We start from the raw sequence: 26186 nt of genomic DNA on the forward strand, positions 1-26186 counted from the left end.
TTCTTCCTTGTAAGAGAAAGTGGGGTAACACCATCTCCAGACCCATTCCTGGCCAAACTTTGTTCACAGTATCTTCATATAGAGTTCACTCATATAGAGTTCTCACAGTATTATGAGGGACCGCAGTTATCAATGTCTTCATTTCACAAATGTGGAAAGTGCCATTCAAGTCTGGAAATCACCCTAAGCTCTGCAGACGGGAGGAGATGCAGCGAGAAAATGACTCCTCGGGCAACACTCTCGACTTCCCCTCCTCGCGTTTTTTTGCGTTGACAAAGTAACACACAGATAAAATCATATACCCATTTAATTAAATGTTTATTCAATGAAAGTATGTATAAAAACTTACAAATCTTAGAACTCAACTATACATGGAATAGGATGGCGGGATAGTCAGTTTTAACATATACGTACAGCACAGCTATTAACTGCTCTTCCCTCTCCCCTTCGGTCCTTATTTCTGGCTTCTCTTTTGTCCTGTGGGACCGTTATGCTATTGGCCTACGGAAAGACTAACGGACCAATTTCACTATTCTCAGGCCAACAGAAGAAATTTCAGGTGTTAAAAAAATTGGAGACTAAATATCAAAGTCACATTTTTCTCCCCCCAACGAGCAATTAGGTGTTTTGGTCCTGATTTCTCTTTGCCATTTTTGATGTTTCAATGAGTGTTGCCAGTAAACTATTAGCATTAATTTAAAAAACCCTTAAAGCTACCACATCTTCTGCTCACAGCTTCCCCATAAGATCCTATATTGTTTTCTGTAGTAGACACACTGATTTAAAAGCAGCAGGTCGGTGCTAAAACAAATTCACCACTGGCAACTGCTAGACTGGCATGACAATTCTATTCAGAAAGACCATCGACACAACAGCACTTTCAAATCTGACTCCTAAAACCAACATATGTATTAGAGATGAAGATACAGTACTTTGTTGTTCAACTTTGAAAGAAGCCAGCAATTCGATAAGGCATGTGCATTAATTCACCTGTTTGTAGCAAGTATCTGCACACTTTCTCCTACAAACACACAAACTCACAGCTTGTCATGTCTTATCCAAAAATTAAGATTGCCATCACATTATTACTTTTTCTCTGTGTTTTGTTCAAGTAGGTTTCTTAACTAGTGATTTCTTGACTGGACATAATCTCAAAGAACGCATTCTGAAGTGAGACACCTGGAGGGTAAGTACTAAGAACGTTCTCTTGGCTTTAAGGTTTTCCGTACCAAGGTTTTGCATAGTAAAGAGCCCAGCTGTGTCTCTGAGAAGCACGCTGTATTTTCTGACATTGTTTTTCTGAGGAAGACACTACCGGGGGAAGGTCATAATTTTAGCTTACCAAATTGCATTCTGGTTGTTTGGTGTTTTAAATATACCCTTCATTAGTTCCAAGTATGCTTTTAAATAATCTAAAACTCAAAATCCATTTGAGTTGGTAAGTACTACTGGCTATCATCTTTCTGATGTCCCCTGAATGAAAGCAAATGTTCCAGGTTTGTAACGCGCACAGCCTTTATGGAGGAGGGGCTGGGGACGGCGGACAGGGAGAGGGAAAGGGACCAGGGGCCTGTTTGTATCATGCCACGGAGAACTATAGTTCTGAGTTGGGGAAGGGGAGGAAGACAGTCTTTGTAAAAATGACAGTTTTAAAAAGGTAAGTAACATTCAGTCTAACAACACCGTTTCCTGTTCCTTTTTAATGCTCGCTATCACGGGGTGGTCAGGTTCCGTTACTTCTGAGTCCCCACTGCCCAGAAGGATGGACCGCCCCTCGTCCAGGGCGAAGACGTCCGAGTTCTGGTTTTGGCAGGAGTGTTTGACAACCTCGTTGGGGGTCGAGAACGTTTTGTCACACAGGTTGCATTTGTAGGGTTTGTTCGTTTGTACCAACATGTTGTCCATCTGACTGCCTTCCTCGAAGGTGCACAGCTCCAGGGTCTGCTTGTCCACCATGGTGTAGGTGTCGATGCTCTGGTTGAGGCACACGTGCCGGGCGGCCTGGTTGGCCCTGCAAAAGCTCTTGTCGCACGTGCTGCACTTGAAAGGCTTCCCGGTGTGGATGTACATGTGCTCCCGCCAGTGGCTCTTCTGGATGAACTTGCGCCCACAGATCGTGCACTCGTACTTGCGCCTCTTGACCTCCCTCTCTTGGTCCGCCTGCTCCAGGTTGTCGATGTCCGCGATGTCCGAGGGCGGCGGCGTCTCCGAGTGCTGCTGCCCATCGATGATGGGCGAGTCTGAGATGTGCTGCAGCTCGCTGTCACTGATCATCCCGGCCTCGGGCACCTCCATGGCCTCCTTCCCCAGGTCCGCTGCGTTGCTGCAGAGAGACAGGGGCACGCGGCCCTCCCCGGGCTGGCTCGCGGTGAAGGGGACCCCGGTGTGAATCTGCAGGTGCTCCCGCAGGCTGCTGCGCAGCGTGAAGCGCCGCCCGCACAGGTGGCAGGCGTAGTACTTGGGGAAGCTGCCGTTCCTCTTCATGATGCTCGGCTTCACGTGCGCTATGGTGAGGGCCGCGGGCTGCTCGTCGGAGGAGGAGGCCTCCAGGTTGGTCTCCTCCCCGGGAGCAGGGGGCGGGACGGGAGTGGAAACGAGTTCTGGAGACAGGGAGGTCTGCAGGGGGTCCGAGGGAGTCATGTGTGTCCGATTCGCCTGGGTCAGATTTGAATTCAGCTGCGAGAGCTGTGCGGCTTCGGGCACCTGCTCCTGGCTCAGCCGGGAGGGTGGGGGCCGTGGTTCCCGCCCAAGCTTTTCAGGCGCCGGGGCAATCTTGGTGGCTTGTCTCAACTGGTGGTCTGCAATCTGAATGCCATACAGGGAAGAAGCCAGTGGGAAAACTTGGTCGGGGTGAGAAAAGGCTCCCTGGCTGGCCAGGCTTGCTTCCTGGATCAGAGGGTAAGCGTGCAGAAACTTGATGCCCTGTTCCAATCGAACAGGATCAATGAGCTGAGGCGCCATCTTTCCAGTGTACATCAGATGTAAGAGATAGCTGAAAATGTCGGGCTGGATGTCGGTCGGTTTCAAACGCACACATTCGCTGGAAGAAACAAGTAAAAAGCCTGTAAGTCAATGTCAACCCCTGTCTCAAAGGACAACATCAAGCCTGAAGGAAAAAAACAAGCACTTTTAAAAAAGGTGAGTGAAACAAGAGCATTTCCCATCTCTCACTGTTAGTAAATTTCATGAAATGGAATGCTCAAGAGGACAGTGGGAACATATATAATTTAACGTTAATCATGTTAAGAATAGAGAAATACAATAAACCTATTTTAAAGGACCGAGGAAAGGAAAAGTTCATGTTAAAGAAATGTGACACCCTAACTCAGAGACTCCTGAAGCAGGTTTTCTTAGTAGTGTGTGTGAAATTGTGTCCTCTCAAATTTCTGTTTTATGGAGAGGATCCACTGCTTTCTATCATCTGAGTGGCCTGCGACCCAGTCATGGTTAGACCCACTGACCAGACACATCTTTTAGCTAAAAGTCTAGGATTCTGTATCGATCCAACACTGTCCAGAGCTCAGCAGGAGACCTTTTAAAATAAGTCAAACAATCTGCCTGATTAAAAAAGTTTCTTCATTTGCAAAACAACATGGGGAGCTGGACTAGTAAGAACAAATGCCTAGAGCAATACAACAAAAGCGAGAGAAAAGTCAAGCCTAATTCTGTCGTGCCCTGCAACTCTGTGATCCATGTGCAGCATGACCGCAACGCAGGCCAGCCACGCGCCAGCTCCAGTGCAGTCGGATCACCGTCCCAGTACTGCCAGACTGCACTCAAAGTGATTCCGGGGCCCTGGCCCGGGGAGCTCAGTTGGTTAAAGCGTCATTCTGATACACCAAGGTTGTGGATTCGATCCCTGGTCAGGGCACATACAAGAATCAAATAATGACTACATAGATAAGTGGAACAACAAATTGGTGTTTCTCTAAAAAACAAAAAAGAGTGGTTGCAGGACAACTCAGCTCCTTACCAGACCTGCAGCTGGGCTTTCCAGGCATTCACTAATTCCCATTAATTCCCATATTACAGATAAGGGACTGAGGCTCAAAGGGATTCATAACCTTGCACAATATCAGTTAGTAAGTGGCAGAACTGGGATTTAAACCTGGGTGTAATTCTAAAGCTATGACAGCAAGATTCTTTAGACCATTACAGAATCCTGTGTAGATGAGGCAGGTGTGATTATTCCCATTTGACAGACATGAAACTGAGGTTCCAAAAAGTTAAGGGATTTATCAGAGGTACCTACAGCAATTGTTGGTTTTCTAACTCTTAGATTTTAGTGTTTGCATCATCCCAGAAAAGGCATCCTGATCATCCTAATCTTGTCCCATCTGATACCACAGTTACTAGAATATTACTGACTATACTATTCCTTATGCTGTACTTCACATCCCCGTGACTATTCTATAACTACCAATTTATACTTCTTAATCCCCTCAACCTATTTCACCCATCCCCCCAACCTCCCTCCCATCTGGCAACCATCAGAATGTTCTGTGTATCTATGAACGTTTCTGTTCTGGTTTATTTTGGTTAGATTCAAATGATAATATAGTATTTATTGCCATTTTATTGTTCATATTTTTTATCTATTTCATTCTTCATCTTAAAGAAGACCGTTTAACATTTCATATAATACTGGTTTGGTGGTGATGAAGTCCTTTAGCTTTTTCTTCTCTGAGAAGCTCTTTATCTGTCCTTTGATTCAAAACAATAGCTTTGCTGGGTACAGCAATCTTGGTTGTGGTTCCATGTTTTTCATCACTTTGAATATTTCTTGCCAATCCCTTCTGGCCTGCAAGGTTTCTGTTGAGAAATCAGCTGACAGTTTTATGGGAGCTCCCTTGTAGGTGACTAACTGCTTTTCAGATTCTTTATTTGTCTTTAACCTTTGGCATTTTAATTATGATGTGTCTTGGTGTGGGCCTCTTTGAGTTCATCTTGTTTGGGACTCTCTGCACTTCCTGGACTTGTCTTTTTCCTTCGCCAGATTAGGACAGTTTGCTGTCATTATTTTTTCAAATAGCTTTTCAATTTCTTGCTCTTTCTCTTCTCTTTCTAGCACAGCCAAGATACGAATATTAGTACACTTGAAGTTGTCCCAGAGGCTCCTTACACCACTCTTATTTTTTGGATTCTTTTTGGGTTTGTTTCGCTGTTGTTCTGATTCGGTGCTTCTTGCTCCCTTATCTTCCAAATCGCTGATTTGATTCTCAGCATCATCTTCTTTCCTGTATATTCCCTGCAAATAATTCTTCATTTCAGTTCGTGTAGCCTTCATTTCAGACTTGTTATGTTTTATGGTTTCCATGTCCTTTTTTATGCTGCTGAAGTTCTCACTAACTTATAGCTATTGTTTTGAACTCTGTTATCTGTTAGTTTGCTTGCCTCCATTTCATTTAGTTCCTTTGCTTATTTTTCCATTTTTCCTCTGTCTCCTCATTTTGGCAGCCTCCCTGTGTTTGTTTCTATGTATTCGGTAGAGCTGGTACATCTCCTAGGCTTGGTAGAGTGACTTTATGTAATAGGTGTTCTGTAAGGTCCAGTGGCACAGCTTCCCTGATCATCCAACTGGATACTCAAGGTGCATCCCATGTGGGTTGTGTACACCCTCCTCTTGTAGTTGAGCCTTGACTGCTGTTGGCACCCAGAAAAGGAGCAATGGCCTCTGCTAGCACTTCTTTCTGGAGAAAGCTGACCCTCCAGTTCTCACCCTGATGCCAGACAAGTCAGTTCCTCCCTGTATGTCTCTGATGTCTTTAGAGGTGCTGTCCCAGCGCTGGAGCTCAGAAGGAGTGAGCCTGAGTAAGTCCATACATGGGCCATTTAAGAGGAATGCCTGGGACTCCAGCAGCCTCCATCTCCCTCAGCCCCAATCCCAGCCGTTTTACAGCCAGAAGTTATGGGGACTTCTCTTCCTGGCACTGGAGCCCTGGGCGGGGGGCCTGGTGTGGGGCTGGGACCCCTCACTCTTCAGGGGGGACCTCTGTAGCCGAGATATCCCTCCTGATTTTTATCAGCCATATGTAGGTGTGGATCCAGCCTGTTTCTTGTCTCTGCCCTTCTTACCAGTGTGGATGTGGCTTCTTCTATATATCCTTAGTTGTAGGACTTCCACTTAGCTGGGTTTCAGGTGGTTCTGAATGATGGTTGTTCTGTAGTTTAGTTGTAATTTTTTATGTGGTTGTGGAAGGATGCGAGTGCCATGTTTTCCTATGCCACCATCTTGATGAATGCATACAAATAATCATGTGAAAAATACCTGACTACAACGTGTAGAAATCAAAGAATAAAAATCAAGCATAAAAGCTAGAATTCCTTGACAGTATAAAGGGGAGGAATTACATGACTGTTAAAGAAAAAGACATACAGATCATTCGCATCTTTACTTGGACTCTTTTTATAGTCCTTTAAATTATTTATGGTCCTTTAAATAGGAATGCAGATACAGGTGGCCTTCTCATTAAGCATGAGGTGAGTGCCGACAGTACTTTGTCTACTCTAACATATTTAGATGCTCTAAGGAAGTTCAGTATTCAGAATAAAGCTTCAAAGAGCATGTGTGGTGACCAATACTTAAATAATGTAAATAATCAACCCCAACGTGAAGACACAACCAGAGGGGGTCTTTCCAGGGTCAGGCAGAAGCCCAGTGAACTGGGAAACCATAGGCCTTTAGGGATGCAAATCAGCCCCAGAAGATGATAGGGCACCTCTTGTTCTGCCAGGACGGACTATTCCTCCAGGTAGAAGGAAGGGTTAGAGTTAGTGAGCCCTCTCCTCCCCAGGGAAAAAAGGGCCGAAATCCAAAACTGGGACTGTGATTTTCAGCATCCATGAGAGGTACCAAGCAGAGCCCCTTTCTATAAAAACTGTGTTGTAAGTTTAATAATTTCCCCTCAAATGTTATTGTGTAGAGGTTGCCCTCTGTGTACAGCCTGTGAACAGGGGTGACTGGACCATACACATCTCAAACTTTAAAGAACTATGTGTAGTCTCTGATGCAAAGAAGAGGTGGGGCTGGGCACGGCCAGTCCACACTTCAGCCAGGGGCCCAGGAGTCGGTGAGAAACCACCAGGGAGAGGAAGGCAGGGTTCCTGGGGGTTACTGCCAGGGCCCAGGGAGGTTTCCAGACACCAATTTATCTTGATTTCATTATAATATTATTTTCTTAAAGCAGAAGCACATATACACACACAGACATGTAAAAAGGTTTGAAGAAGGTCCAGCCACCGTTACCCTTGACTGTGTTCACTCCCAGGCAGCCAGATCTCCTTTCTTAATCACTCAGCTCACTAAGGCCACTCTGGTCATTTCCAAGTCCTTTGGGGAGACCCAGCTCTCTACAACACAATTATAACCAAGTGGCCTTATTGACAGATGTCTGTCTGACAGAGCAGTTTTATGTAGGAAAAACACAGTTGTAGCACAGCTACAAGCTCTCCATATAAACTTTCACAGTCATTTACAATTTCAATTTTCCCTTCACATTCTAGAATCTTAAGGTGAGCTTTTAAAGAAGTTTGAAAAGAAAGATTTTCAAATGTTAGACACTGTCAGAGGCTGTACTTAGCAAGGCGTGTCTCAGTAGTTTTATTTTTGAGAGCTGCAAGTCTGCAGTCCTACATGATTTAAAGCTACCAATTAGAGTAGTGTTCAAGGGACAGAGACATCTAGTGGTAACTAGAGACAAAACACTCTCTAAGCAAAATGTGAAAAAACTATATTCTCAGCCTACCTCTTAAGTAGTGAGGTGGCAGTTCTTAGTGGCTTGCCAAAAAGGGACTGGTTTAAAAGCATGTCTCTGGTCTTCACCCAGTATTTGCCTTGTCCCAATGAGGTGGACAAGGCTGCTGGGTGGCCGCCCAAAGGCACGTGCCACCTCTGGGGCAATAGCACACTACAGCTTAAACTTAGGACTCTCATCTGCACAGATGTCACATTCTTTTGTTGGAAAGTCCTTTACTTATGGCCAGACACTTAAGATAAGCTTCTTTCATCTATTTAAAACTCATTACATTGTATTATTTTACTCCTAAAAATTAAAATCTTCCCCCTTTCAAGACAGGTTTAATTCATTGTGTTGGGACTGCTAAGTACCCATTCGCTGTGAAGTCAGTAAATGAAGCAAAGTCTCTGACAATGAAGTAAAAGGGGGCATCCTTAGAGTCACAAGATAAAACATATCAAGTGCTATTATGCACAAATACCTGAACTATACACACTCCGAAGTTAAAAAGATTTGTATAACCCAGTCTCTGCCCTCAAGAATCATACGAACGAGGGGAGGAAAGTACACAAATAACAACAAAGGGAAGATGGACAGATCTTACAAAACACTGTGTGCTAGGGAATGGGAGAGAGGAGGACAGCTTTTAATCCACTCGGTTAAGGGCGGGGTCAAGGAGAAGCAAACTGGGACTTAGGAGGTGGGCAGAATACCACCGGCAAAGTGTGGTTCAGGTGAGGCTGGGGTGGCCCACTGGGCTGCAGTTGGAGATGAGGCCTGAAGGAGGTCAGGTTTCGAGCCTGCGGGGCTTTGAAAGCAGAATAGGAATCTATATGTTATTTTGAAAAGCAGTGGGTACCCTCTAGGTTTCCAATCACAGGAAGATTTCTGGTCAGAGGCACACTACAGTCAAAGCAATGGTCAGGAATATTAATCTGACAGTAATGTGGAGAAGACTAGAACATGGCAGTGAAAGGGGAAGGAAAGGACTAATATGAAAGGCATTTGAAGAGAACCTGATTGGGAACTGATAAGACCTGATTTTAAGTCCGAGGTTTCTCAAAGATAAAAACACACACAAAACGGGGGAGTCAGTCAAGACTTAATTGAGTTTTAGATACGCTAAATGAGATAAAAGAAGGAAATACAATGTAATTGTCTGGCAGGCAGCCTGGGGCCTAGGGAAATAAAGAGCAAGGTCAGAGCTGTAAACTGGTTTCCAGCAAAGGTGAGATCCAGGAAAACATGAGCACCCCTCAAGGGAGTGCACACAGAAAGGAAGGAAGAGCTCCAGACCAACACTCACCCCAACTCACAGAGGGCAGAAAAACATGGGCTAACGCAGAGCATCGAGTGCAGATGGCGAGCCCGAGGAAGGAAGGACATAGTGGCAAACGCTGCAGAGGACAAGGACCACAGAGGCTGAGAGGATAGCAGTGGTTTTGATGAGGAGGTGACCTTTGAGGAATGATTTCAGTAGAGTGATGGGGCAGAAACCACAGTGCCCACGGAGAGGAAGAGTGTGGGCTGAGGCCAGCACAGGCAAGGCCGTAGATCACCCTGGAGAACTTCGTAGTCAGACGGAGGGGAGCAGCACCATACCCCCGGCAGACAGCACTGTAAGGAAGCACCGGCCCTTCACAGACTGGGCGTGGGGGTGGGGGCTTAAAAGTATAAAACCAAAAGTACTGAATAAAAACTAGGGTGGGATCTGGGGGCTTGCGGGGCGGGGGGAAGAACCTTTTCCTTAAACACGCAGGGGCCCTTTTCTCCAAGAGATGGGAAGAAAAAACCACGTAAAGATACTTAGACATTTTAAGAGAGAAAAGAAGAAAACTGGGGGATTAATGCCATCAGGCCTCGCCTTAGAGAAGCAGTCGAGGGTAAATACTGGACACTCAGGGAGCTGAGGCTGGATTAGGGCAGGACGAGACTAACGAGGTCAGGCAGCAGCTGGCTTCCTAACGGGCCAGATCTGGGATCTAGACAGTGCAGGGGACGCTGGAGAGGGTCCCTGGAGAGGCTGGTTGGGGCTGGAAGGTCCACAGTTCCCAAGTGCTACAGGAAGGGTGAGTAACCAAGAAAAGTGAGGGGACGAGGTCAGGAGGAAACTGGGAGCCCAGGAGCCCAGGGGCAGGGAGCGAGACCCGGGGCTTTGCTCAGGGCAAAGAGCAGGTTCAGCGGGACAGAGGGCCTCGAAGTTCAGAGTCTGCAGTCATTAGATTATCACAACCACGTTAGTTACCTGGTCTGATGGACAAACAACATCTTAAAGTAATTGGAGAATGAAGCAAGAACTGATTTGTGTGCCTTGAAGTACACATCGCCGATGGCAACCGTGCAGTCACACAGGAAACCAAACTCGCGCTGAGCGTTTAACTGTTGCAGAAGAATAAGTCCATGGTTGGCCAAATCCATTTTTTTAAAAATCTGCAAAGCAAACAATTTTTTTTAAGAAAGGTGATTCACAAACAAGTATGTGTCCTTACAGTCACCAATAGTAATGATCACAGGTAACATGCCAGGCACTGCTGAAAATGTTCCTTAAACCACTCACTCAGTCTTCCCGCAGCCCTCTGAGTAGCTGTCACAACTCCCATTCCCAGGGCGGCACGGTCGGGAATTCAGGGACCGCTTGACTTGCCCAAGTTCACACAGATGGTTTGAATGGAGGAGTCAGGAAATGAACTCAGGCGCTCTGCCGTCTGGACAGCAAATATTCCCAGGTCATTTAGTCTTTTAGTTTAGGATTCCAAATGCAAATTTCAATGATCAAATCTCCATAGAGATAAGTTAAGGTGCTGGGTGGGGCCACAGCAGGGTGGGGTGAAGATCGTACTAAGTTTGGGCAGTTTTCCAGCCCCTGCTGCGGCTCAGGCTGCCCCTGGCAAGGAGATAGTAACTGCACATCCATTAGTCAGTCCCAGGATGCCCATACTCCTGGGGTAAGGAAGCTGGGTGTGTGCTCTCCCTCCTTTTTTGTGGAGGAAATGGGCTTCCAGAAGTATAAGTAACATCGCCCAGACCACCAAGCTAGAAGGGGGGAGAGTCAATATTTAAATCTGAATGTTCTGACTCCAGATTCTAAGATCTTCATTTCTCACATGTCACCCCAGCAAACCACTGGGCCTGAATCCATCTACAGCAGGAAAACTGGCTCTAGAGGAGCTGGTTCATCAAAGCCATAGCAGCGGGCTCCTTCCCACAGTCAAACAGCACTTATAAAAGCCCAAACACATAGATCAACATTTTACTTAACAGAATATTAATGCTTAGAAAGATTCTTTCTCCCGAAGTTGGGCAAGAATGTCTGCTGTCACTATTCAACATAGTACTGGAAGTACTGGCGAGTGCAATAAAGCAGGAAAGGAACTGAAAGGCATTCGGACAGGAAAAGAAAAATAAAACTGTCCCTATTTGACATGATTGTTACTTTAAAAATTCCATGAAATGTACAATAAACTCCTAGAACTAATAACTGAGTTTAGCAGTGCCACAGGATATCAGATAAACATATAAAAATCAACTGTAATTCTATATATTAACTTTGAACTTGTGGACCCTGAAATTAGAAATATTCCATTTATAATCACTACAAAAAAAAGAGAAAGAAATACAATATGTAAATCTAACAAAACATGTATAAGACTTGTTTGTTGAAAACTACACAATGCTCATGAAAGAAATAAAAAAAACCTAAATAAATGGAAAGACATACTGTATTTACAGTTAGGTAGACTCAACATAGTAAAAATATCAGTTTTTTCCCAAATTGATATATAGGTTTGAGGCAATACTTATCAAAAATCCAAGTAAGATTTTTTTTTTTTGAAGAACTAATTGGCTTTATTAAGTGACTCATGAATCAGATAGCACCTCATCCAGCAAGTAGAGAGATATTCTCCAAGATTTTTTTTATAGATATAGACAATAATCTAAAATGTATATGTAAGAGCAAAGGAACTGGTATAGCTAAAACAATTTTTAAAAAGAGTAATATACTGGGAGGAATCAGTGTATTTGATTTCAAGATGTGTTTTATAAGCTACAATACTCAAGACTGTGGTATTGGTGGAGGGATAAACACAAAGACCAGTGGAAAGGAACAGAGAACTCAGAAGTAGACCCACATAAATATGCACAATTGATTGTTTACAAAGTCACAAAAGCAATTCAGTGGAGGAAGAATAATCTTTTCAACAAATGGTCCTGGATCAACTGCACTTCCACAGGCAAAAAGGGAAAAAAAGAAAGAAACCTGATGTAAGACTAACCTTATATAAAAATGAACTCAAAGTGGATCACAGACTCAAATTTAAGACACCTAAGTATAGCTTTTGGAAAAGAAAAAAGGAAGAAAACCTTACAGATCTATGGTTAGATACAGAATTTTTATACTTGACATCAAAAGAACAATCCATAAAAGGAGATTTTGATAAATTAGACTTTATTAAAATTAAACATTTTCATTTTGAGAAAGGCCCTGTTTAGAAAATGAAAAAAAATAAACAACAAAAAATAAATTTAAAGACTAGGAGGAAAAATTTGAAATTTGAAAACCTTTGCAAACTAGCCCTTTGATAATGAACTAGTCTCTAGAATATATAAAGAATTCTCAAAACTCAACAGTAAAAAAACCAACTGAGTTAGAAAATGGGCAACAAACTTGAAGAGACCTTGCACCAAAGAGGATATACAGATAGCAAATGAACACATGAAAAGACGTTCAACACATTAGCCATTCAGAGAGCAAATTAAAACCACAATGAGATGTCCAACTACATACCTATCAGGATGGCAAAATAAAAAATAATGACACCACCAAATGCTGGCAAGGATGCTGAGAAACTGGATTGCTCCTACACTGCTAGTGGGAATGTAAAACTGGGTAAGCAGTTAGCAGTTTCTTAAAAAAACTAAATATGTAAATACCACATTACCCAGCAACTACACTCATGGACATTTATTCCAGAGAAACGAAGACTTACATTCACACAAAAACCTGTTCATGGATTTACACAGCAGCTTTATTCTTCATACGAAAAAGCCACAAACAACTCAGATGTCCTTCAGTGGGTGAATAAGTGTGGTATGCCCATACAACAAAAACTACTCAGCCACAAGGAGAAATGAACTATGGATACATGCAGTAACGAGGGAGAATTAGGAAAAGCCAATCCCAAAAGGTTACATACTGCACAATTCCGCTTATATAACATTCTTGAAAATTACAGAAGTGGAGAACAGATTAGTAGTGGAGGGGTGAGGGGAGCAGGAAGGAAATGGGTTCTGCTACAGAAGGGCAACATGAGGGACCCTCATGGTGACAGAATGTTCTGTAGCTCAGCTGTGTCAATGTCAATATCCTGGCTGGGACACCGTGCCACAGTTTTGCAAGATGTTTCCATTAGCGGAAAAAGGGTAAAGAGTATATGGGGTTCCGCTATCATTTCTTGCAACTGCATATGAATCCATAGTTAACTCAAAATAAAGTTTAATTTATAAAAAAGCCCACTGCACATAAATTAATTAGCCAGATTAAAAAATAGATAACGTCAGAATTACGGAAGCTACTGTGGAGAATGCGTTACCAATGAACTTTAAAACAAAAACGGACCCATAGCAATTCTGACTCAGTCGGTGAACTCCCCACGCTCCTTCCTGTTCTAGGCATGAACTGACAGATTAAGAAATTAGTAAGTGTGCCCTAAAATAAATGAATCAAATGAAATAATACTTTAAGAAACTGATCAGGTCACAGAGCAAGAATATAGGATGTCGAGTTTCATGTTTTCTACCAAGAACTGTATCCACATTGCAGTAATTTGAGTATGAAGACCTGGACTGTAGTCTCATTGGAGTGTGAACATGGATGGTATGGGTCCGGAAAGTTCCCAGTGTTCCTGTGTATGTCAGAGAAGGTGAAAGCACTCAGATAAGGAAGGGATACAGAGGAAAGGCATGGGGTTCATGATGAAAGCAGAGACGGTGCCAGGCTGCAAAGTAACTGGGATTACAAGGAAACATCACTCTAACCTAACCTCCACCAGGATAAAACTTTAGAAGCTTGTCTCAAGGCTGTTCTCTGAAAAGTGCCAGAACACCTTTCTATCTTACTCACTTGCTTTTCTCTACAAAAACGTACATCCTCTAAAGCAAACTGTGATGAGCTGCTTCGTCATATACTCTGACTCGGATCATGATTATCTCCCTGGTTAGGCAGCTTCAGGCGTCACTTTTACTGACAGTAGCTTCAAATATACTAGCACACCCTATTACTCCCTTGACATTATGATGACAGTGGCCACTGTTTGTGGAGTGTTTACTGTTAACCATTCATTTCCACATGTTACTCATTTAATTTCACATTAACTTATTTGAGCTTTTTGAGGTATTGCTACCCACATTTTATAAGAGGAAACAGGCTTAGAGATGTTAGGTAGCTTGCTCAAGATTATAGAATCCATAAGTGCAAATGGGTGCATTTGATGTGTCAGAGCGAACAACTGCAAGTGTATTTATTTAAAATCAATGAGAAATATTCTTCTTACTGTTGCTTTTAAGTATATGTATTTGTTATAAGACATTCAAATATTATGGCGACTCAAAATGTGAGAGCTGTCTATCCACCCCCACCGCTTCCCCATACTCTGGCCAACACTGGGTATCATCACTTTTTTAAAAATTGATTTTGAGAGAGAGAGAGAAGAGAGCGAGACCTTTGCCCATTTTTAAAGATCAGGTTGTTTGCTTTTTTCTTATTGATCTTTAAAATCCTTTGTATATAAGGAAAATGGGCCCTTGTCACAGTTTTTGCTAATATTTTTCTCTTTTGATTTTGTTTTATAGAGATTTTGATATACGTAATTTTCTGTTTTAATGCCATCAAAGTTATCAGTATAAGAGGATTTTGAGGTTTTGTATTAACAGATAGATATCATGTCCTTCGATTTAGCAAAATGTATGGCTCCCTCTCAGCCCCTAACAGACTGACATAAGTATTTTATTCAGACCACAAGAATGAAGCCATGATAAAACTGTGAAGTGTTTCTTTTTTAAGGGAGTCTCCTAATTATTTTACTGTCTCAGTTTTGGAACCTCTAGAATAGGAAACACAGACATCCTTTCACATACAGAGGGAAGAACTGGTGTACAGGAGTCTCAGAGAAGTGAAATAAACGAAAGGAGGGAAAACGAAGACAACAGTCTTATGTTCACAATTCACACAGGAAAAAATCCAGCACAGATGAATTTTTTAAAATCTTATTTTTGAAGACTAAAAAGTCTTTCTCAGGAAGAAAAAGAAATAACCCCCCTAGATTCTTACACCTGTGAATGAGCCTGAGATAAGGGATGCGCCGCAGGAGGGAGGGAAGGGAGGGAAGGGGGAAAGGGGGGGCGGGGGAAGGGGACCAGGCCTGGATTCCTCCAGCAGTGGATCAGGGGCAACTCCCGACCTGTGGAAGGTGCTGCCCTTTTCCAAATCTTCTTTCCTCACCACGGCCCCTTCATAATCACTCCCATGTGACTTGACTTGCAGAAGACTGCTGCGTAGGCTGAGAAGCAGCATCTTGCAGGGCTGGCCCTGCTCAAGGCTACTCCCTACCTTGTGGAAATGAATGTCTGCTCTCACATCTCCAACTGCTCAGGCGACCACATCGCCCCCCCCCCCCCCCCCCCCCCCGCACTGAAATGGCTCACCAAGGTCACCGAGGACTGGTGTTTCCCAGCCCTATGGACTCTGCAGCACTTAATATCCTTCCTCCTGCACCATAAATATTCTGCCCCTGGCTTCCAGGCCACTGCGCTCTGGTTTTGGTCTCACTTCTGGCTATTCTATTTTAATCTCCATCAACGATTCCTCTTTCGCTGATGCTCGTCTGCCTCTGGTCCGCAGTCCATTTCTCATTCTACAGGCTCTCTTTAGTCATCTGATCCACTTCCACTCGGCTGTCCCACAGGAACCCAAATCCAATATGGGCTAAATAACTCAAATCCTCCCCCTTCCTCCCACCCCCTTTTCTCCAAAAGGATTGTAAAAGCCATAGACATAGACCTGATCCTTCTGTACCCCCAGCTTAGTGCATGGTGCCATCATTCACCCCTTGACCAAGCCAGGAATCTCAATTCAGCTTCTAGGCCTCCACTTCTCTCATCCCTCACATCTGTCGGTCACCTACCTTCCACCAACCTGAACTCTATGCCATCACCACGCCTTGGCTCTACCTCCCTACTCATCTCTTGTTTCCAGCTTTAGCGTCCCTTTAATCCATCACAATCATCTTCCCAAAGGGCAAAAATGATGTTCCTATCCTGTTTAAAATCCTCTGGCCTTAAAATCCCTGCAGCCTTTGGGATGAAACCAAATTCCTCAGCATAGTTCACCCAGCCTGCCTGACCCAACCCCTGCTGACTGCACTTCATGCTCTAGTGTGAATCAATCTAACGGTTTCCAGACTTCAGGTTTCACAGACCTACTAAAAACCAACCAACCAACCTACCAACCAACCGACTGTAGCTCCCTCTTTATTATGAAAGAAAAGACAAAAACAGTCACAAACCTGGTAGGCATGGGAGACTTTTAAATATAAATAGGTAGAAAGGACATCATGTCAGAATATCTTTCTAAAGGAAGGGCAAGTTTGGTATTATACTCAATATATAGAAAAAATACATATGTACTTTTTAACGCCAAGACATCACAACATAAAATTTTACTTTATGACATTAAGTTGTGCCTACTTGTTTTCCTGACACAAGATTGTCCACTCGGTGATCTTTATGAAGTAATCATTAAGTGTTCCAATTTGTTCTCAAGTCCAAGTATTATCAAAAACCCAGTTTCGCCCTGGCCAGGTAGCTCTGTTGGTTAGAGCATCACCTAATATGCCAAGGTTGTGGGTTTGATCCCCAATCAGGGCACACATGAGAAACCACCAATGAATGCATAAATAAGTGGAACAACAAATGGGTTTCTCTCAAATCAGTAAATAAAGAAAAAATCCAGTTTCATTCAAGTATGTTAACAATAGAGACACAATGATGTTATTTTACTCACTTTGGAAATGCTGGGTGAACTGAGATTAGAGGAAGAAAGGCAATTTTCTTTGCCCAGAAGGTTCTGAATGCCCAGGACATTGTTGGGTCCTAATACTCTGCCACACTCACCGCTGAGGCCCCCCCCCTCGGTGCCAGGCAGCTCAGCAACCTGATGTCTACACACAGTCAGGAGAGGGGGCCTTAGACCCTCATGCAGAACGTGTACATGCCACTTTCATAGAGACTCACCACTGCCACCCGCCCCATCCCCCAGCGCTACTTGTCCTCTGTAAAAATTTCCTGATCCCCAGATAAGTAGGCTCTTCCTGCCTCTGGGGCAACCGTGAACAAGCCAGTTTACATGTGTCTGCCTGACGCTTCCGGAAAGGCGGCACCAAGTCTTATCATCATTACTTCGTCCATGTGCACAGCATATTGTCTGGTGTTCAATACTTGTTAAATAAATTAATAACTATATGTTTGGAGAGGAGGGTGCTGAGTTCCAGTCACAGCTTGGCCTCCAGAATAGCTGGGTGATTTGGGGTAAAAGTTCAATTTCTATTGATCTTAGATTAACTTAAAAAATTCTCATCAATTTACTGTGCACTGTATTTTGGAAGACTATTACAATTTCAAAATGTCACCTCATGTTTCTTCATGCTAACAATTAAGTTCTGAATAGTGCTTTATAGTTTACGATAACCCTTCACAGGTAACATTTAATCCTCAATAATACCATGGTACATCGTTTTCTTACTAAACATTATTAATTGTAATAATTAATAACCACAGCATTAATAACAAATGACCACTTATGTGCTAAGGATCAGTTATCCTCTTTCCAGAAGAAGAAATTTACCCTTAGAGAAGGGAAGTAACTTGCCCATAGGTAGGGGTAACTCAGAAGAAGCAGATTTGGGAAGTGGTCAGATATCTGGTGAGAGCTTTCTAAGGTGCCAGGTGCAGTGGATGCAATGATTTGCAGAATCCACCAAGTTCCAGAGTGTAATCAAATGAGTACACAAATTTATAATAGCCAACTCTAATGAGAGCTATCAAAGTAAATGAGGTCATAAATGGGGTCTAATTTGGGGACTGTGGGTGAGGGAAGGCTTTTGTAAGGAAATACCAGTTAGCAGATGAAGAATGAGGATAGTTAACTGGGCAGAAGAGAGCATTCCAGGCGGAGGGATGGGAATTCGCAAGGGCCCTAAGATAGGGGGACCAAGATGCAATTGAGGGATGGAAAGGAGGTCAATGTGGCCTCAGGGCAAAGCGCCAGACAGAAGGATGAGGAAATATGAGGCTGGAGAGTAAGGTCTGTTAAGGGTTCTGGTTCTTATCTTAAAGGCGATGAGAAGCCACTGAAGGGGATTTCCAGGAGGGTGACATGATCAGATGTCTGCAGTTGCAAAACTAACTAAATTGGAGTGGTGGAGGTGGTGTGGAGGTGGTAAAGAGGTGGGCAAGGGGAAACGTGTTCGAAGTGGTGGAGAGGGGAAATGACAGACTAAGCAGTGGTGACGAAGACAGAGGGGCAGGGGGAGGGGATAGATGGAAGAATAAAAACATCCAACAGGACTGGCTGGTGACATCTACTACCCAGATGTCAAGGGCTTTCAGCTTCCACCACAAGGAGAATGGGGAAGATCCAGGTGCCCAAGGTGATGCCTAGATTTCCAACCTGTGTAACTGGATAGATTGTGGGGGGCTCTCTGCCAGGAGAAGGAATATAGGCAAAAACCCAGTTTTGTGGGGAAGATCATGAACTTAGGTTCAGACATGTTGGGACTGAGATGCTTTAGAGACACCCAAGGAGAGATGTAGAGTACACGTTGGTTATAATGGTCTGGAGCTCCAAAGTTTTGACTAATTTATGTCTGAGTCTTCAGAGAAGCCAGGTGTGTCTGACTCCAGAAGTCACGTCCTTAAATCACTATATATGACAGTTGAGAGAAGTAAAAACTATAAACAGTGGTCTTTTGGGTGTAAATTTCCACTACACTACCTTGCTACAGATCATTCCTAAAAGTTCTTATTAATACCAATCACGGAGGGCTGCCAATCAGACATGAAACTGAAGGCCTATATAAAGCCCCCAGCCATTTAACACTGTTACTGGAACTTTAAAAAAAATCTAAATCAGAATAGTGAGAAGAGAAAGTGGGGTTTCACAGAATGCCTTCTTACGTATGTGTAGTATACAAAGTGGTTTTTCCTTTAAGTAAATTCAGAGACTGTAAGACATGTCATGTTAAAATAAGTAAAAAACACTTTCTAAAGCCTAATGTAAATGATCATTTATACTGTTTAATGCTTTGGTTTCGATCACCAGTTTCCCACACTGGTAATGGGTACTACCCAGATGTCAAGGGCTTTCAGCTTCCATCACATGGCACATGGGGGCTGATCCTTAAGTTACTCAGCTTTTGGAGGTGCAGCTGAATGGAACAAACATAATCGCACTGTATTCTGACAACTCAAGTTCCTTCTTCACTTTGAGTATTAAAAGAGGCCAAAATAGCTTTTGGGAATTGATGATTCACTTTTTCAAGATAATAGCTCTTTAAGATACTAAATACCACTTAGACTACCCATTTCAAGGGCACTAAAAGGTCTTCTGAAGTCCTTGATTTTACTCAAGTGAAGCGTATATGAATATTGTAATGCACAGGACGCATCAGTAACAGAAAAGCACTACCCACAAGTAAGATTGATTCTTTCAAGTGGTTTAGACCACTTACCAGGATGAAAAAACTGCTTTTTTTCAGTTAGTATTATTAATAATTAATACTTGAGGGCCCATAAAGTAAACTTGAACGAGCCTGGCCATTTGAATTTTAATATATTTTAAAACTGTATTTCAAAGCTAGGAAATGTATCTTATTTAGCTGTGGTGACAGATTGGTACATATATTTTAACATTTCTTTATAGTCATTCCTCTTCTACAGTAATCAGAAAAAGGAGGGACATAAACTAACCAACAGCACTTATTTTGACTTTGGAAAGCACTGCATTTTAAAAAGATTTGTCTTTTCAGTTATATTTTGTCTAAGTTAACATTAAAATTAGTTTTTAATTTCTAAGTATAAGTTCAGAGACAGTGTAGGTGTCAAGGAGAAGCAGGTCAGAGATTTGGCTAATAAAGAGTTGATATTAAAAGTGATAACTAAAGGCATTATGCTAACGGCTTTAAGGAAACCTACATATGAGTACACAGAAATATTTAAAACCTAATCTAATTTGCTTCTAATAACCCATCAAAGTAGAGATTGCCTTCCTTTTTTAAATGCTGTATGATGATTAGTAAAATCAATCTGAAGAAAATATAGTCACCTATGTATAGCTCAGCCTATGTCAGAGAGGAGCACCAAATGAGCTTTCATTCAAAGTCTTGAGTAATTTATTTCAGTATTTTAGGGCAGGGGTTCTCATACGTTTTGGTATCAGGACGCCTTTATTAAGTCCATTGTGTGCTCACTTTACATTTTTATAAAAAAGTATTATATTTTCCAAACAACAAAAAAATGAGTGAAGCGGAAACTTTTTACATTTTCACAGAACAGAACTGGACTTGGCATTTACTCTGCTTCTCCACTGACTGTTGTGATGTCTGTTTTGCTTGAGTATTGAAGAAAATCCAGCCTAACTCAATTGTATAGCTGGAAAAAGAGGAATTTTTAATAGCCGTTTTAGGTAACTGTAGATATTCTTCAATATTACATCAAATCTTGACAAGTGTTAGTTTCTTAAGAGTTGTATTGCCTAAAAATACGTCAGTGAGTATTTTCCTATTCTATTACTACAATTTATTGCTCTGTCTTGCACTTGGAATGGACTGCTTACCTGCGTGTGATTTTTAACATCACCCATTGGTCATCTAGAAAGTCAGCTCAGTGAGTTATGTGGATCTTCCCAATGTGACCACATTTTGTCAATAGCGAAAAAGGCCAGTAACATCTTAGCATCATTATGAAAATAGTTTTGACTTCGTGGAACCATGAAAGGGTCCTGGGGATTCACAAGAGACTGAGGATGACAGACAGCTCCTGTGCAGAATCACTTTGGGGATTTGGAGAATCTAAGCGACTAGGCATGGCAGAGAACACATGCACACTTTGAGATTGCTCTCAAGACCATTTTGATGCTCACCTTTACTTGGTGCAGAACTTAGGGCCGCACACTGTTTAAAAAAACTGTACACTAGAAGTTCTTGTAAAGTAAAAACAGTTGTTTCCTAAGTACTTAACCAGATACATGAAAATGCTTTACAAATTCCTATCTCTGCGCACTGAGCTTTCTTGGAGGCAGTCACATGATACATACCTCATGCATGTGAACTGAGGATTATGTATTTGAGCATAGATACCAGCGTTTAAGTTGACCTTTGTACCACATATATATAGAAGTGGTCATAAATGTCTTGGACTGCCAACTCCCGGTAAGTGTTCTGTGACTACTGACTCTACTCCTTAATGGCCTATGAGCGTTGTATAACACTGGATCTTATTTACTATTGATTCAAAGTAGTATCTTAATTATTTAAGTTTAATTGGCTAATAAAAATTATATCCTACTTGAGCATAAAAATGGTTTCAAAAATGGTCTCAATCTAATGCTTAGGCTGGTTTACTGTATTTTTTTCTTCAGGAAATAAAAATTCTCAACTTCCTTTTAGGTTTTCAGGGTCATGCTGAAGACCATATGGCAGTAGGTAAAATGATAAATGCCCTTTCACCATGTGCATTTTGAAATTTATGGTAAAGTCTCCAGCCAACCAGCAGTTCTTCCTTTGCTGTGACAGCTCGGTGTCACACTACTTGCCCAGAGTTTCCAAGTCACTTCAGGGAAAGACGTGTGGGTCTAGGAATGAAGTACTGAGAGACAGTAAGGAGACCGCAGGAGGGTCTCCAGCTCCGAAGAAGCTGTTCCAAGCCAATGTCACACACCAGCCTTAGACGTCTCCTTCAGTTCCCCACCTCTCTCAGTAATTCTTACGCTGCGAAAAGCACATCCCCGTATGCAGGGATATGCAGTGTTCTCAAGATGCATATTCTTAGAGGGTTGGGGTAAGATTTTATATTATTTTATAAATTTTTTATAGTACAGAAGTCCAGAATTTGGAGGACAGTGCAAAGTTTACATTACTCTTTAAAATAAAGAAGAAATGGTCACATTGGAGGTTTCTATTCCATGACCTAAAACATGCCTAGTGTTTATTCTCTGCTGCTGGAGTATTTTGGTGGAAGAGTTTGTGGAGCGCCGGCTATCTATTTACACCCTCTTTGAAAAGAAGAGAAACTTTAAAACTCACAAGCAGTTGGACTGTACAACAAAGTTTTACGGGTGGTTTATTTGCCACCCTTTAAGGACTCCCTTCACCACTGTTAGTGGCACTTTAACACTGATATATTACTTCTTGTACTCTGAGATCTTACGATGGTTTCAGTAACAGGTCAGTTCTTTGGCTAGAAGAAACTTATATAAACCACATATTTAAGTGAGAAACACCCAGTTTAAAGGAATGCAGTATTAGTAGTAATCTTTCTTCTTAAAAATTTTTAACAATTTGAAAACATCCTGGATAGACACCAAGGTTATTTAGTATGCAAAATAAATTTAACAATTAATTTTGGCTTTTAATTTAAGAAATGAGGGTTTAAAATGTCATAATTCTGACTTTCTATTGAAACTTCAGGTCTCTTAGATTAAAATGCTAGTGCTACTTATACGCGGCTCCTGTGCTGCACCGGGGTCAGCAGGGATGGTTCCGTCCTAGAAAGGACAGGGCCGCCCGACGAAGGAAACCCGGAGCACCCTGGAGCTCGGCGAGGCAGTAATCCCGACCATTTCAATGTTTTATTCCACTAAGACAATAACCTATGGAAATGAAGACAATTGGGACGCACACACTAGGCGCGCCCACTCAACGACCGGCACAGGCCCACCGCCGGGGCGGGGCGAGCGCAGGGCCCCGGCTACTTCCCCGAGGCGTAATCAGGCGCCGGCAGCGGCGAGCGCAGCAGCTGCGTTTTTGCAGCAAGAGGCGCAGCAATCGCCGTATTTTCGCTCTGCCGCTCTCCTGCCTGCTCTACTCCCCGTGCCCTCGTTACTGCCCCCTTCAGCTCACTACCAGGTCAACGCGACCGAAACCTCGCTTCCCCAGCATCCTCGGTTCCTAAGCACCTGCCAGGTCTCTTCGCAGCCCTGTGTAAACGTCAGTGCTCTGGGGGTGTCGCTCCACAGACAAGACGGGTCGGGGAGGGGAAGCGGCCCGCGCACCCCTCCTTCCCCTCCCCTCCCCGGACCCCTACGGGGGGTGAGACTGGGCCGGCCCGGACGCCGGCCCCACGCCGCGCGGCAAAGCAGCCAGAAACCACAGCGTAGCTCTGCGCCTTATCGGAGGCGAGCATCGCCCGTGGGGCGGAAGCCGAGGGCTCCGGCTCCGCGCGCCCACACGCGCCGCCGGGCGACCTAGGCGGCGCCCAGCGAGGCCTGCAGCTCCCCGGCCCGCGGGAGGGGGCTAACGGCCGCGCCGCGCCGCCCCGCCCCGCCCCGCCCCGCCCCGCCGGCTCCGCCCCGCCACCGGGGGGGCGGGGCAGGCCAGACCCAAGGGGGCCGGGAGGGACCGACGCGCCGCACCCCGGCCCGCCCCCACCCTCTAGGGGCTGGGAGGGGAGCGAGGGGACGGGAGGGGAGGGGCGACGCACTCAGGCGGCGCCGTCCCGCGTGCGCGCGCGCGCTCGCCCCAAGTCCCGCGGAGTTTAACACAATGCCGACGCCTACGCCGTGCGCAACGCCCCGGCAGGCGCAACAGTCCCGGCGCCGGGGGCGGGAGGTGGCCAGGCAAAGAGAAGGGAAGAGCGCGCGCGAGAGCCGGAGACAGCGCGAGACCCACAGAGGCCGGAAGCGCGCGTGCGCGCCCCCGCCCGCGGGCGGGGAGGCGGAGCCGCAGTAGTAGCGGCAGCAGCTGTAGGAGCCGCTGCAGCTGGGAGAAGCGCCAGAGAGGCCGGGCCTGCTCCGGTCGGACCGGATCCCTCCCCTCCCCCTCCCTCTCCGCTCCCCTCCCCCAAACCCACTTCCGCAGCTCGCGGCCTGGCCGCCGAAGCAGCAGCGGGGGCAGCAGCCGAAGGCGGCGGCGAGGCGTCGGAAGGATTACGCACCTGACGGGCCAACCTCTTGGGGCTCCAGCGCGGGACGCTCACCGGCCGCCAGCGCCCGGACGCACTTCGCGGCGGCGGCGGGAAGGGAGGGACCGGCGACGGGGAACGGAACGCGAATCGCCCCCTCCTCTTTCTCCCTCCCTCCTCCGATCCGCCGCCCGCCCTCTCGGCTTCCGTCCCCTCCCCCTCCCGCAAAGCCCCGGATGGAGCCGCCGCCGACTCGCCGCCGCCTGGCTCCGGGGGATGGTTTTGTCAGGCGGCCAGAGCCCCGGCGCCAGGCGCAGCCGCCGCCGCCGCCGCCCCCAGGGGCGCCCCTGCCCTCACTTCCCAGAACCGGGTCCCCGTGTGATCCGGGCCCTCTGCCTGCCTTCACCCGGAGCCTCGGGACGGGGGTCATTCGTCTTCTTTGTTGCCACAGTCTCTGCCGGAACCGTTTGCGAGCTCCGGTGGCCCCCGCCCCCCCTCCGCCTTCCCGGAGCCCGGGCCGGGGGTGGCACGTGGGCACCAGCCCCGGGAGGCGGAGGTGGTGCGCGCTTACCTGTCGCCGGTGCTGCTGCGGCGGGCGGTGTGGAAGAGGCACCGCTGGGCAGCCTTGGCCGTGCTCAGCCCGCCGCCGCCGCCTCTGCCTCTCGTCGCTGCTGCTGCTGCTGCCGCCGCGGTCGGTGTCTCCGGCGCGGCGGCGGCGGCGGCGGCGGGGCTTTTCCTGTCCGGTTACGTTAAGGTCACATGACCGAGAGAGCGGAGCGACTAGTGCAAAGAGGCTGAGAGCGGCTCCCGCCGGGGGGGAAAGGCGGCGAGAGAGCAGTGGCGGCAAGAGCCCCCTCCGACCCCCCTCCCGCCGCCTCCCCTCCCCCTCGCCCGCCTCCGCCTCCGCCTCCTGCTGCTCTGCCGCCGCCGCCGCCGCCTGCAGCGCTAACTACACTGCCGCTCCCACCCAGGCTCGGCGCTCTGCTTCAGCCAAACTTCTGCAAACCATGTGCAGCCGAGGCGAGGAAACTTCTCTCCACGTACTGGGGCTGGAGGCCTGAGTCACAAGCCCCATGTTTACATAAAGTGTTTAGGTAGGACGACCCTGGAGATACCCGGGAAGGGATGGAGAGCTGCTGGTCGGCTCCTCCTGCAGGCTCCTTCTGCTTGACATCTCTTGGCCTATACCTTTGCCCCCTGACTTCCCGTATTGGCATACGGTTTAACTTTAAGTCTTGAAACGGAGTGGGCTTGAGAACCAGAAAGATAATTATAAATCACGAATACCTTTTATCACCAGTGGTAATCGAAAAGTCATACCGAAGTAAGACATGCCTGCTTGTGCCGTGTGTAGAGGTAGAGGTGCTAACATGCTAGTTGAGTGTGGTCTAAGAAGTTTCTGTTAGGATTTAATTTGATGTTTATTTCAGTAATTCGGTTTTAGCTTTTGAAGCTTTGGTCCAAAAATACCAAAAATCTGCAAAGCATGTTTGTTACTTAAAAACCAGTTTACTCTCTTGTTAAGTTTGGTTTCTGAGGAACTGTTAGAGTGGATTCCAGAGTTGGCCATTCTGTAAATTTAGAGGGTCCTGAAATCTTTTAGCAGGGAGGTCCTGAAATGTAAAAGGGGGAGGCAAGGAAAATTCTTTGGTAGTCATTCTTAACATTTTAAAGTTTATGGTTGTGTTGTCATTTTGCTAGAATTTTATTTCTTTGGAAGCACAATTTAGTCCTTTGAGGGCTGGACTTCATTATTTATTTACATGTATAGTATTTTGAAGACTTAAAAAAGAATGTGGCTTGCAGTTTTCAGGGTACTCTGGTTTTAAAGCATGTTATCTTCGTTATAAGGTCCTTGATTTGATGTCTAACCCATTTTGGTTTACATAGCACAGTGCCCTGGCACATAGTTCACAAATATAAGGCAAGCTTACTATCTTAAGACAGCTAATTTAACATACAGTAAGTGTCGCTTCTAAAACTCTTCAGTTTGACTTAGTGATCCAGTTAAGTTATACCGGTGCAACTCATGCCTTTTTCCTTCTCTGAAGACAGAATAAGCAGCTGTGGAACTACAGTGGTACAAAAGGGAGTAATAGAATTAGTGCATACCTGCCTTGAACTTTTCTTGTTCTTTGATCAGCTAGATAAATGACTTGTTGAGTGGTTAAATGTTTGCCTACAAAACCAAATTCTGACCCTGATACAAGTATTTCTAGTGCACTATCACTAAAACATCAAAGTTGGCCTTCATTCTGACATGCCTGGCTTCTTGGATTG

At 45.1% G+C, this 26186-nt stretch overlaps 1 protein-coding gene across 1 annotated transcript; it reads right to left on the reverse strand.

Annotated features, from left to right (window-relative positions):
* Positions 1–289: 289 nt before the first annotated feature.
* ZBTB2 (zinc finger and BTB domain containing 2) lies at positions 290–24727 on the reverse strand. Its single transcript, XM_087817691.1, has 3 exons — positions 24478–24727; positions 9982–10166; positions 290–3040 (listed from the first exon to the last, which is right to left on the reverse strand). Exons 2-3 carry the CDS (start codon positions 10152–10154, stop codon positions 1669–1671), a joined length of 1545 nt encoding a protein of 514 aa, XP_087673817.1. The 5' UTR covers positions 10155–10166; positions 24478–24727; the 3' UTR covers positions 290–1668.
* Positions 24728–26186: the final 1459 nt, after the last annotated feature.

Source organism: Miniopterus natalensis, chromosome 5 (genome assembly GCF_054644295.1).
Source record: "Miniopterus natalensis isolate mMinNat1 chromosome 5, mMinNat1.hap1, whole genome shotgun sequence".
NCBI lineage: Eukaryota > Metazoa > Chordata > Mammalia > Chiroptera > Miniopteridae > Miniopterus > Miniopterus natalensis.

Coding starts and splice junctions, on each gene's coding strand:
- ZBTB2 (XM_087817691.1), bottom strand. CDS start 10,154: ATGGATTTGGCCAACCATGGACTTATTCTTCTGCAACAGTTAAACGCT. Junction 3,041..9,981: donor TTGTTTGTCCATCAGACCAG/GTAACTAACGTG, acceptor TGTTTCTTCCAG/CGAATGTGTGCGTTTGAAAC.